The following is a 12896-nucleotide window of genomic DNA, read 5'->3' as shown; positions in this document are numbered from 1 at the left end:
CGATAAATTCACCATCATAAATATGTATAATACATTTAAAACTACACGTAAGCACTAAGCGATAAATAATAAGAACGTCGTTAATAATGAAGAATATGTGTCGCTAATATAATATCAATTCGTTTATGGTTTGGAGTATTAATTTATCGTTTTAGATAATTCTAATACTACAGGTAAATAAAAATATATAAATAAACAACAAGGTTTTGAATTCAAATATTGTATTTTAAGTGTGAAAAGTGCAACTTGAACTACCTATGTTAATTCATGTATTGTACGTGTAATATAAAGATTGCAAGGATCTATTGACTAGAGAAGGACGCTGAATTAAAAACGCAATAATAATGTTATCATTGCGGTTTATGATTAATTTAAATTAGATTTTAAAAGTTTAAACGCCATAACGTCAAAGTTGGTGTAACTAGCTATTTTTTACTAGTCACTGTTAGTATATATTGTACGTTAGTACACTAAACAAAATTTTGGAATGCTCTGTTTTGTTAACTTTACTGATAAGACGATACGTAGAAAACACAGGTGAGTTAAACTATACATTATTTTTAATAGCTTTACCGAACAATAACCATAAACCAGACGCACGCGTCGCGTATTATCGACACCTGCTGCTCCGACCACTACCACACGCGCCTCACGCTGGATCAACTTTATAATATTGTTATAATAATGTACTGGTAACTAGTATTTTCTTTGTTCGGCGATAGGAATAGAGAATAAAGTGATTTTTTTTCTTTCTCTCTTTAAAGCCAATAGTCTTCTATTCTCTTCTACCCATCCCTCCCCTTTTATCAACAACCAAACCGCTCCGACAGAACCGTTACAATAAGACAATAACATTAAGCACGGATATCGAATGTATAATGTATGGTGATGGGTATAGAGGGAGTGAGAGAAGTACAGGCAAGTGTTGTTTGTCGATTTAACAGTATTGCCACTGTAGTGAACGACATTTTACTTCCGAGAGTAGTCTTAACATTAATGTACAGCTGGCGAAAACACAGGTGAGGGGGTCTGTGCTGAATGGACACGTTTCGAACGAGACAACGTTCATGTCATTGTACAAAATCAGTTATTATAATATATTTGTATCATATAACCATTAAAATGTATGTAAAATGTACCATCGTTATGTGTTACTCGCCTCGAAAATACCAATTAACGATGTAATATTCTATTTTTAAAATAATTTTATAAATACTTTTTTTTTTAATTAGCAATCGGTGCATTTTCGTTAAATAAAGCCGCCAACAAGGACTTGAGAGTTGGGAGTATAACGCCGACAACGGAGCCGTGTCCAACGCGTTCAATATTCATACAAGCACGCACAACCGGTTTATTTATTTCTTTCTCATCTTCTCTGGTTTAGGGTCAAGAGGCGCGCCGAGACCTTTTCCACTCCTTATTATCGAACCACCCGATCACCGTGTTTAATTCCGATTTCTATCGTCATGTGTGTGCACTGTGCAGTCATATTGTGGAGTTATTTTACCATTGTGTTCGGACAGTTAAAAAATAAAACAAGGCCTGTTTTTTTTTCGCGTGAAAAATACGTATGCTTTCACCAGACAACATTCGATTGTGGGAGATGATAAAGGGGCAGGTTCTGAAATGTGAAAGTCAAATTTTGCAAACCATCTTAAACATCCCAACATATTCATAAATTATTTTTACCCAATATCATAATAAAAAATGAATTAGTTAAATCGTAATCTTTAAACACGAAAAAAACCCGTTTTAGTGATTAAATGAAATTATTAATGTTATTAATTAGGTATTGTTAACATGTACTAATATAGTACTCTTATAATACAAATTTATCTATTATACACAAATACAACGTACTTCATTATTCACTTTGAAGTATCTTAACCTTGTGACGTATGTATATTTTTTTTAAAGAATAGCAGTAAATCTATGTTAAAAAAAGACTATTATCATTACAAATATACAATTAAAAATCGAAAACTTTAAATATTCATTTTATAAAAAAAGTGCATTAACATTTAACATGGACAAGTAGGTGGTAAAAAACAAACATTTTTATCAATAATGTGGCAAAAAATCAATTAATGGATTAAAATTGAATTCAACCATATTTTTTATTGTGTATTTATTTAATAAGTTTAAAAAATGGGTATTTTTAATATTTTATAACTTTAAGAGATTCTTTCTTGTGATTATAAGTTGAAAATAGAAAGTATCACTTAATTTATTATCTTTAATTTGTATACTATTATCTATACACATATTATAATATTAATTATTAAACCTACAACTCGTATGATTTAATATCTTAACATAGTAGGATGTTTCGAATTTTAAGATATAACATGTTAATAACAAAATGATAATATGATCCTAAAATAAAAATAATAAATATTTGAGAATACAGTATAACATATTTTATTAAAAATTGACTTTTGTATGTAATTTCACAACTGCATTCATTAACATAATAATTCTATCATAAATTATAATAACAAAAAAATGAAAAACATTTAAACTTAGATAATTCAAACCTTTTAACTACCTTGAAACAAATTAGGTATTTAAAAAAAACATATTCAGTTAAAAACAAAAAATAAAAATAAATACTTTCTTAATAATGGAACCATACTTAGGTATACAAATAAAAATATAAAATAAGTCTTCGTTTAAGTCACTTTGAAAAATTACAATTAAAAAATTAATTTAATAACAAACTTGTAGGAATAAAAAAATAACAATATAAAACTAAAAAAATTGTCCTTTTATAATAATATCTTCTAAATTAGAATAAAGAGTTACTTTTTATCACATAAAGATTAATAAATATCAGTCCTTGTTACATTATATCAGCCTTAATCATTTATTGGTGCAATTCATTGGCAGGCTCATCGAACTCTGGTACTAGCCAAGGTTGATACGCATGATTAGAATCCATGGCCACACTTTCTTCCCCATTGTTAAACTGCACACAACTGCATGGTGTACATGGTTGGTGACCACAGTGAAATGGCGAAAGTATAGGTTGAACGTGTGGTCCACCAGTTGACTTTGATAAAGTTTCCACAAAGTTTGGTGAAATACAATTTTTATTTAAATTGTTGGGAAGAGGTTCTAATAGAATCATTTGTTCATTAAATGGATGAAAATTGTTTGATAAAATTGGCGGAGGTGTAGACATATACCATGGATGCATTACATTCTCATTATTTGTCAAATTTAGAGAAGACATAGGCAGAGCTAGATGCTGTTGAACATAAGATGGATGAAATATTTGACCGGGAAAGATCCCATGAATTGTTGGTCCATGAATTATGCCTGAATACTGAACAGGAGGAGTTTCACATTGTTCAGGACCTCGAAAAATAAATTCATTACAGTCAACTATAGTTGAAGATACTTGATTAATTTGTATAGGACTCTCTATCAATTCTCTCATATTTTGTTCAACTGGTATTAATTTTAATTGATCATATTCCACAAACATTTTTTGGGCCAAATCTTTAACATATACTTCAACTGGTTCATTTTTTCCATGAATACGTTGAATGTAACAATAATACTTTTGAGTGCCAATAGAAACCATACATTTGCTACCTTCCTTAAACTCCCAATTATTCCACCTGCCGTAGAATTTTTCTTTTTTATTATTTAACCAAATATCATACTCTGTATTTCTGTATAATTTAGGTGTCAAAGCTTTAGCCACTTTGAATGGGAATGGAGTAATACCATATTCAAGCAGCTCTTTCATATCAGTACAAGTAGCTCTTTTTTCCAAACTAATCCGGTCACTTGACCTTGAAGCTGGTAATTTTCTATCAAACAACATTTCTTTTACAGCAAAATCTACACCAGATAGTTTAAAAACATTGTTGTATAGCATTTCATATATAATTGCTTGACAAAATGAAATATTCACAACAGATTCTTTGACAAGAACTAAATCATAAGTGCCTTCATAATTGAGACAAATATTTAAAGTTTTTATTGCATTTGGAGTTTCAATATTCAGTGGTATAAAAGGATAAGAATCTACATAAAATACAATATTAATTTTATATATTTTAGCAGCTATACGCATATCCAATAATTCACCATCTATTTTTGTATCAGTAATTTTGTTTGCATATTTTTCCACTGATAACTGGGTCATCTCAATAAATTCTTTTGTTTGCAATAAAGAAAATTGTAAAAGTTGTTGACGTACAATCATGTGACAACTTTGGGTTAAAAACACGCATTGTGAAATACATCTAAATAAACTATTGCCATCTCTAGGTACTACATGTCTCATCAATCCAACCGATTCTAACAATTCATCAATTTTTGGTGTCTGGATTCTTTTAGACTTGCTTCTATTTCTTACGGAGAGTGTCAACATTTTGAAACCAATTCCTAAAAAAAATATACAAAAATTTAAAAAAAAAACATTTAAAAAGTAATATTAAACGCACTAAAAATTAATCATAGTTTATTTTCTGTCTATTAAATATATGACAATTCGTTTAATTGTGCGTTTAATATAATAAATGTTTTTTTTTTATACTTTTGTATATTTTTTTTATAAAATAATATGCAGTTTATAATAAAAATATTAATGACTTCAAACTATCCATTTAATTTTTAGTGCGTTATTCTTATTATCATCTTAAATTTTATTATAAACACAAAAAGTACAAACAATTACACTGATAACAATTAAATAAATCATTAAAATTAATTAATTCTAAGACGATAATAGTTTTAGCCAACAAATTGATTTTTAACACGTAGTAATAAATAATATTACTACACAACTATTGAATTTAATGTAATAAACAATTATTATTAAAATTTGCAAATGTTAAGATAAAAAAAATGTTATGAGATTCTATCAATACAATACCTAAGTGCTATGCCAACCTACTTGTAATATTAATATGACATTATATAACATACTTCTGACTTGTATATAGAAAAGATAAATTTAAAGATATGTAATAAATTCTTTAGGTATATTAAATAGTTCAAATTTAAGTTCTAGAGTAGGACCTAAATTCCTCAAACAAAATTGTTAGTACAAAAATATTACGTGGTCATAGAACCTAACATATCTAAGAAGATTAAATTCCAACATTTTACATAAATTAAGTGCAATGAAATAAAAAGTAAAATAACCAATAAAATAAATTATATAAATGATAATATATATGCCAATCAAAGTATAATGGAAATAAAAATAGGTATTTGATATACTTCATAATATATAAATTGCTTAAATCACAATAATTAATAATTAAGTCAAAGGTAAATCCCAAACAAAAAATAAAATAATTCTGTATTCTTAAAAATTGAAATAATCAATAGTTTGTTGTTTTATTAAAACAATTATTAACCAAAATTAATATAAATTTATGACTAAATTTCAAATTTTCCAAGTTCAAAACGTGGCAAAATAAAATAATTTATCAATACATTTTGACTTGTAAGTTATTATTAAAAATGATAGTATAATACATTATAATATGGTAGGTAGTGTAGTTTTTTAAGTCAGTTTAATATTCAAGATGACAAATTAATTTTCAATTTCTAATTTAAAATAAAAAAATTGATTAAATAAATTAAGTAATCTTAACTACACGAATACGCACTGACAAATTATTCCTAAAGTCACACAGAAAATTTAGAAGAAAAGCTTTAAAACATTATAAATTATAACCCTCCGCCCTAAAATTTAACAAGTCACTTTGGCCATAATAAAACGAGCACACGGGCGAGAAGAATACATAAACACGTTACGTTCACACACGCTAAAGATAGGTTATGTAAATAAAAATAAAAATCATAGCATGGAAGGAGGGGGTGTATGAGTATTTCTATTGATCGTTATTAATAAATTTAAACTACGCGTATGGCGAAATGAAGTGTCACGTGATGAAATGTGGTTGTTTCCATAATTGAATCGTGGTAAAGTTTGGATTACAATATCGTCAGTAAAGACGTTATCGGGCACACGTATCAAGTATGCAAACAATTGTATGAGACACGACGAAGCGATGGCACTATTAATTTTTGTGGCGGGAAATGAAAACATTGACGAGTACATGACAACACGAGATAATATTACTTTATAAATACATGTAATATATTGCAGAATCCAACAACGTAATTCCGCAACAAGTTGTATGGTTCCGAATAAAGATAATCCAACAGTAATCAAACTGTTTTAAATTTATTTTTAGTTGTTTTTGATAGTATAAATAAATGAATAAAAGATAATATTTTTGTTTACCCTAATACTATAGTTAATTAAAACAGATAATTTCAATCCTCGTATCCTCCCCCCCAAAAAAAAAAATAATAAAAAATTGCAATAATGCGACACCCGTCAAGCCAACTGGATCGAGAAAATACTATTGCAACAACGTGATAAAAAAAAATATTATATAATAATACATTTATATGCATTTATAATCGACAACGGCAGCTGGTAACACGATTAACTGTTTAAAGCGTAGGTATACACCACTATTGGCAGCTGCTGCTCCCCGCGTGTGCGCGTTTTGTGATCTCCTGGAGCATTGTAGAATGTAGAACGACCGTCGGCTACCGACACCGCCGCAGCAACCAATCGCGAAACGAACGCGCGCGATATACCTACGGCCACACGCCGCTTAAACTGTCGTTTCGATGTGATAACCGATTTGTTGTCGTCCACCACCACTCCTCCAGCCATTCACCGAAACGACTGCGGTACTGTGATAGTGCCATGTGATAGTCGCACAATGCGACCGGCCGGCCTCGTTATGGCTGCCGAACGACGGTGCGCGCGTCGGTCCTCGTGCGTGCGTGCATGTGCGTTCGAGCGCGTGTGCTTATAATAATATAATATGCGTGTACCTAGTACCTACCTATGTGTGCAGCACACGTAAATAGTTGAGTGCGTGCAAGTATATATATATATATTATAATTTATGATATTAATATATTTGTGTGAGATCGCGCTGTAATACACTTAAACAGGTTCATTTTTTTTAGACGACGACGTCGTCGCTCCGCCCAGGGCAATGAAATTGTTTTAAACTGCATGCCCACACGATCACGGCGATGCAATGATGACAGTAAAGTAGAAATCGAATTGATGTCATGATTTTCGCTTTGTCAGCATGAAAAACGAAATCACATGAAAACCGATTCCTCGAAACGGGAACACACGAGGAGCATCCGTTTATTTCCAGTTATAATAATTATTTTATATTCATATTTATAAACATGTATTTATTTTGCGGTACCTATATTATAATACTCGACAGCAAAATATTGCAGTATAAATATTCGTTATCACCATTACCAAACACTGCCGATCGACGATTAAATTTAATTAATAACCGTTGCTCGAGAATAGTAGGTACATATTTTTACCTTTCCCTAGACTACAAAACTTTTCAAGGTCGGTTATATGAAACGATAATAAATATTTCGATGTACGGAAAAAATGTTTTGTGATGCAAATCGCCATTTCGTTCACAATATGGGTAATTTTTGAAGTATTCCGTTATATTATTTTATTGACAGATGTTACGCGAATAAAGGGGAACGGGTCTACTGTATGTACAATTTGGGGAAAAACGCGGAACATATTCCGATTCACATCGGAACAAACACCAACTTCCTATGAATATACATATATATATAAATATCAATCAAAAATTGTATTGTCCGCGTGAAAAATATTGGTCACCAGTCACCACCCGCCAAATAAAATATATTGGAGCATTTGGAGCCCGCGTGTACAACACCACTCGGTTATCTAGTTATGTCCCAACAGAGCAAACAACAAAAACCTCGATAAAATAATATTTTATATTAATGCGACAAGTAGATAAATAATTAATCTCGATAATATGACCATCAGTAAAGTGTGTCCAATTACTATTCGAATTAACATCGTTTGAAGAAAAAATAAAACTCGCGGTCAAAACGCGAAACGGCAATTATCTACAACGATGACGACTGCATGATACCGCTTTTAATCTGCCAACAATGGTAGTAAACACACTTAATGAACCGGAGACGGAAAGGACACGCGGATTTTAAAAGATATAGAGTGAGAGTGTACGGTAAAAAAAGACGAACGAAATATTATTATACGTATATCAGCACACCTACTCGTCGGTCCGTGTTGCGCATGCACGTTGCATATTACAATAATACGCGTGTATACATATTATAATATGTGTATATACACACAATAATGCAATCGTGAAAACCGTCGTGATTCGATTAAATGTGCGCGGTCCGTAGGCGAGAATTCCATTCGGCAGCGGGAGGCGTTCCACGAGGAATGAACGACGACGGCGACGGTCGGCCGCGTGCAGTGGGTCCCGGTGTGAACGACGCCGCCGTCGCGCAGGCAAACGTACACATACACACGCGCTGGCCCAGGTCTGTCGGTAAAGCCGCGCGATCACGAAAGTGAATACCATACACTATTATACACTTCTACTACACTAGACAGGGGCGGCGGAGATAGCATGACCGATGGTGAGGAGGCTAGTGGGGCGGTGCGTGCGTGTTTTCTGGGTACGATGTGAAAAGACGTGGGCCGCCGCCGAACGGATGACGGTTACGTCCAGCGAAGCCCCCCGCCGGCCACTCCACAACGTCAGTGCGACGATCACGAAACCGAGTCGCGTCGTCGTGCCAGCCAGCCGTGCAGACCAGTTAAAATGCGCGCGCTCTTTTCGCATTGTCATCGCCATCGCCCTTCCATTTATGGTGCCTCAATTACCACCGCCGACCGGCCCGCCACCACCAATTGTGGTTATTACTTATTACTACTACATAATATACACGGTTTGCCTTGACAACAACCACTTTTAATATCATTATCAAAATCTATGCAACGATCGTACACATTAATAAAAATAATAATAATAATGTCAAGCGGTAGCTAATAATATCATTGGGTTGTTGTTCAAGACATCAGAGGGATGATTTCATAACATAATTATTAAGTGTATTCATTTCCACAAAAACAATTTTAATCGTGATAATAATACACGTCTGAGATACAACGGTTATATCAGACTTCCACAAATGACATCATTGAACATCGTGAACTATGTCCGAAATTGTATTAATTGTTATACCTACGCATATTAACTAAATGTTATTGCGATATGGTTGTGTTAAGAAAAAAAAACATATTCCTTATAGTTCAATATAATATATAACAAACAATAGTAATTTAATGTGTATACAGCTAAAAACGTTAAATATTTCAAAGCTATATAATCAGTTTGAAGAAAACGCCGACGTAAGCAAATTTCCCTACTCCACTCTTCACAGTCAGCATTAAGGATAATCGCGAAACTCTGTCGGGACGACTAAGCTTTTTTTTTTATTCATCGACCGCGTGTACTTTTATGTAACAAATAACAATCTGCACTTTATCATATGTGTATAAAAAATGTGCAAACCTTCGTAAAAAAAATACGTACAACAACAATTAATTATTATTGCTAAACCGAACTAGTGATGTTTGAACAGCACAATCAGCAATTTTCAATTGAGAACGGATTATTATTATTATTAATATGATAAGACTAATAATAATTAATATTTACTAATAATAACGCGCGAGCGATAATATGGGAATACTAAGAATCACTGGAATTTCACACCAATTGTTTTTTCGAGGGAAAATACGCATGATTTTCTGATGCCGGAAGTAACTAGGTGTGTCCATGGACAATAATAAAAGAGAAGGAGGGTTAGTTAAGAGTCACCCTCATATTTAAACGAATATACCAATATCCACCATATTCGTACCGAAGATCAACGTCAATCATGTAGACTATCACATTCATTTTATTCGTATGCAAACAATTTTTATGGTGCAGGTAAACCTTTACGTAGTGCCAATAAGCCGCATTATAACGTTACAACTAAGGATTGTGTATCGATGACGGCTTTTTGGAAGCACATGTGGAACACGTCTATTACTACTACTACTACAGTTGTAGAAGGTCAAGTGATTAAATGCTGAATAGACGAGCCAAGACTTATCACAAACCACATAAATAATAAATATAGCACCATGGTAAACGGAAGGTCGACTGATTTGTGTTAAATTTAAACATAATACAAAATGAATACGGTACTCTACACGCCGTCGTATGATCGGATCGTAAAAATCATGAAATATTTCGGATCGAACGTACCTGTCGCCGCCCCCCTCCCGCACAACAATCGACGATCGCGCAAACACCTTATCGGCCGGGCCTGTCTCCTCCCCCTTCTCCTCGAAAACCGTATAATTGCATTTGTTACATTATAAATATTAAATATATACATAAGACACATAACAACGAGCAAATAAAATATAAAAATATCATGGAAAACGATTGCGCCAATTTATGGCTGAGGTAACGGTAGACCCGAAACGATTAATAATATTGTTTGCCCGTTTGTCCACACCGCGAGGCGGTGGCCAAAAATACGCGGACCGGCTAAACACAAACGGCACTTCACAGTTTCACACTATCGCTAATCTGTACAACGTATAGCTATAGGAACGCGTAATGTGTACACCACACGCGGGCATGTGTAAAGACACAATCATAACAAACGCCAAACATAACATGACATTGAGAGAACACAGCTTACCTTGTTGGTCGATCACGTCGGCGGGGCACTCGTCGCTGATGCTGTTATAACGGCGGCGGCGGCGTCGTTGTCGGCGACAATATTAGCTGTGCGAGCAGCGTCCGCGTTGTTGGCAGGCCGACGTCGACGATGATAACCACGCGCGCAAACACACACACACTCACACTCGATCAAACACACACGCACGGCAAGCGACAAGAACGCGTTGTCGTCGTTGTTGTGCACTAAAATAATGCACTGGATTCACGTTGGCGCGCGACCGCAATATCGGATCGTTGTCGTGAAATGGCGCGCACAAACTAGTCCAAGCATCGGACCGCGGAATCCGGCCGGCGAACGATGATAATAACACACGATAATAAAAATAACAAACAATAACGATTTTACTTGATTGTACGTGTATTTAATTTGGTAATATTATCGTATATTATTACACGCGCTGTGTACGGCGGCGGCGTCTTTAACCGGTACACACGAAAACTGAACGGCGTGCGTGGAAAAAAAAAACAATCGAAATTTCGACTGGTGGCGGGCGAACACGAACAGATCGTCGTACGCCGTACGCACTTGCGGAACAACAACGGTGGTCAGTCGTCGCGGTCGTAACGGATAGCAGTGTGGTGGTGTCGTCGGCGGCGGCGTCGGCGGTCGGCGGCAGCGGCGGCTGCACAATCAGGTTATGTTGGCTAGACGGCGGCCGAAACTGTTGTGTGTGCGCGAGACAAACACAAACAGCCGCCGGAAAATGGCGGACAGTCATCGGTGAACACCGATGACCGCGTTCGCGGGCCCGGTACGACCGTCGCCCCATCTGTCGTTCAATAATATTTTCCCGCCTTACGCCCAGCAAGTTCAAAACAAAAAACATTATATTTTATTGTTATTGTTCCGCCTAAATAGACTAGTCAATTTAAAATAATATGTAATAATGTACGTGTGTGGTCTTAGGTCTACATAACTTAAAACAATATTTAATCAATAGTCACCTCTTAAATATATGTGTATATTATGTATCAAAAAAATTATAATTTGATTACTCGGTACCAGAAGTTATTATTTTCACTATTGGCCAATTACACTTCTCATGGTCTGGGTTTTCATGATTATGCCAAATACATACTACAGTACGAGTTATGTTAGTTTTTTTTTATTATTTAACAAAACGAATACTTACAATCTGTATATAACAAAAATACAATAAGTAATACAAATAATATATTTTAACAGAGCTTAACGGCTTGAGTGAAGGGGCATCCAGTGATGTTACTGCAGTTTGACTTATGTTTTTAATATCGATAATAAACAAATTTTATATTTTTAACCAAAAAAATGAAGTGTTTAATATCTGTACTCAAAAAAATTTTGGAACCCCCATGAAATTTTTTTTCAGTTATGACCCTTGATTTTACTGGCAGTAAAAATGGAAAGGTATTTTGACAAAAAAGCGGATCTCCCTAATTTTTGATTATAATCGATTGAACTACAACTACTTAAAAGTACAAATCATATACCTTATCAAAGTAAAATAGTGAAAAAATACTTTTTAAATTGTATTTCTTATTATATAAAAATACATTGTTACTTGTTGAAAATTGTTACAAGGACTTATAAATTATTGTATTGAATTACATTAGTGAATATTTGTGGAACCAAACAAAACACATTCTACTCACTTATGACCCATCGTTCAATTATCTCTAAATACAAGCTTCAAATTATAACTAATATAACATTAATGATAAATCAATATTTTATTATTTTAAACAGCTACAGACAGAGGATTCAGAATTGTGATGATTTTGTGAAACATATTATCAAAAAGGTATTAAAATTATATTTGTCACCTTTCAGAAAAAGAATGGCACCTTATAAATTCGGATTTCTAGATTATTGTCATGCAATGATATTGGTTAATCAATGAATCCAGTGCCGGATTTACCTCTTCAGCCGCCCTACGCTATTAGGAAAATGCCGCCTCAAAATCATACAATCATTTTTTTAAAACCAATACGAGCTTCATATATGACCCAATGGTCGACGTAGCCAAGAAAGCGCTAATATAAAATAATTTTTCATCTGTTTATAGAGACGAAACAGGAGAAAATAATTGCCGCCCTAGGCTATGGCCTAGTTAGCCTAATGGTAAATCCGGCACTGAATGAATCCATAAGTATATTAAAATAATCAATTCAATCTTTTAATTTGTAAAATAAAAACATGATTTTTTTTTATCAAAAATT

The 12896-nt window shown here is 33.6% G+C and overlaps 2 protein-coding genes across 2 annotated transcripts in view; both read right to left on the bottom strand.

Moving 5' to 3' along the window:
* Positions 1 to 11398, bottom strand: part of LOC114123761 (C-terminal-binding protein) — a 29344-nt gene extending 17946 nt beyond the window's left edge. Inside the window, exon 1 of the mRNA XM_050204418.1 lies at positions 10657 to 11398. The gene's annotated coding sequence lies outside the window, so the exon portion shown is untranslated. The remainder of the gene's footprint in view (positions 1 to 10656) is intronic.
* Positions 2408 to 6885, bottom strand: LOC114123762 (putative bifunctional UDP-N-acetylglucosamine transferase and deubiquitinase ALG13). The gene is made up of 2 exons (XM_050204417.1): positions 6442 to 6885; positions 2408 to 4401 (listed from the first exon to the last, which is right to left on the bottom strand). Exon 2 carries the CDS (start codon positions 4385 to 4387, stop codon positions 2867 to 2869), a length of 1521 nt encoding a protein of 506 aa, XP_050060374.1. The 5' UTR covers positions 4388 to 4401; positions 6442 to 6885; the 3' UTR covers positions 2408 to 2866.
* Positions 11399 to 12896: the final 1498 nt, after the last annotated feature.

This window comes from Aphis gossypii, chromosome 3 (assembly GCF_020184175.1).
Source record: "Aphis gossypii isolate Hap1 chromosome 3, ASM2018417v2, whole genome shotgun sequence".
NCBI lineage: Eukaryota > Metazoa > Arthropoda > Insecta > Hemiptera > Aphididae > Aphis > Aphis gossypii.
Note: the sequence above shows the minus strand (reverse complement) of the source record. Positions and strands in the feature narration are given on the sequence as shown.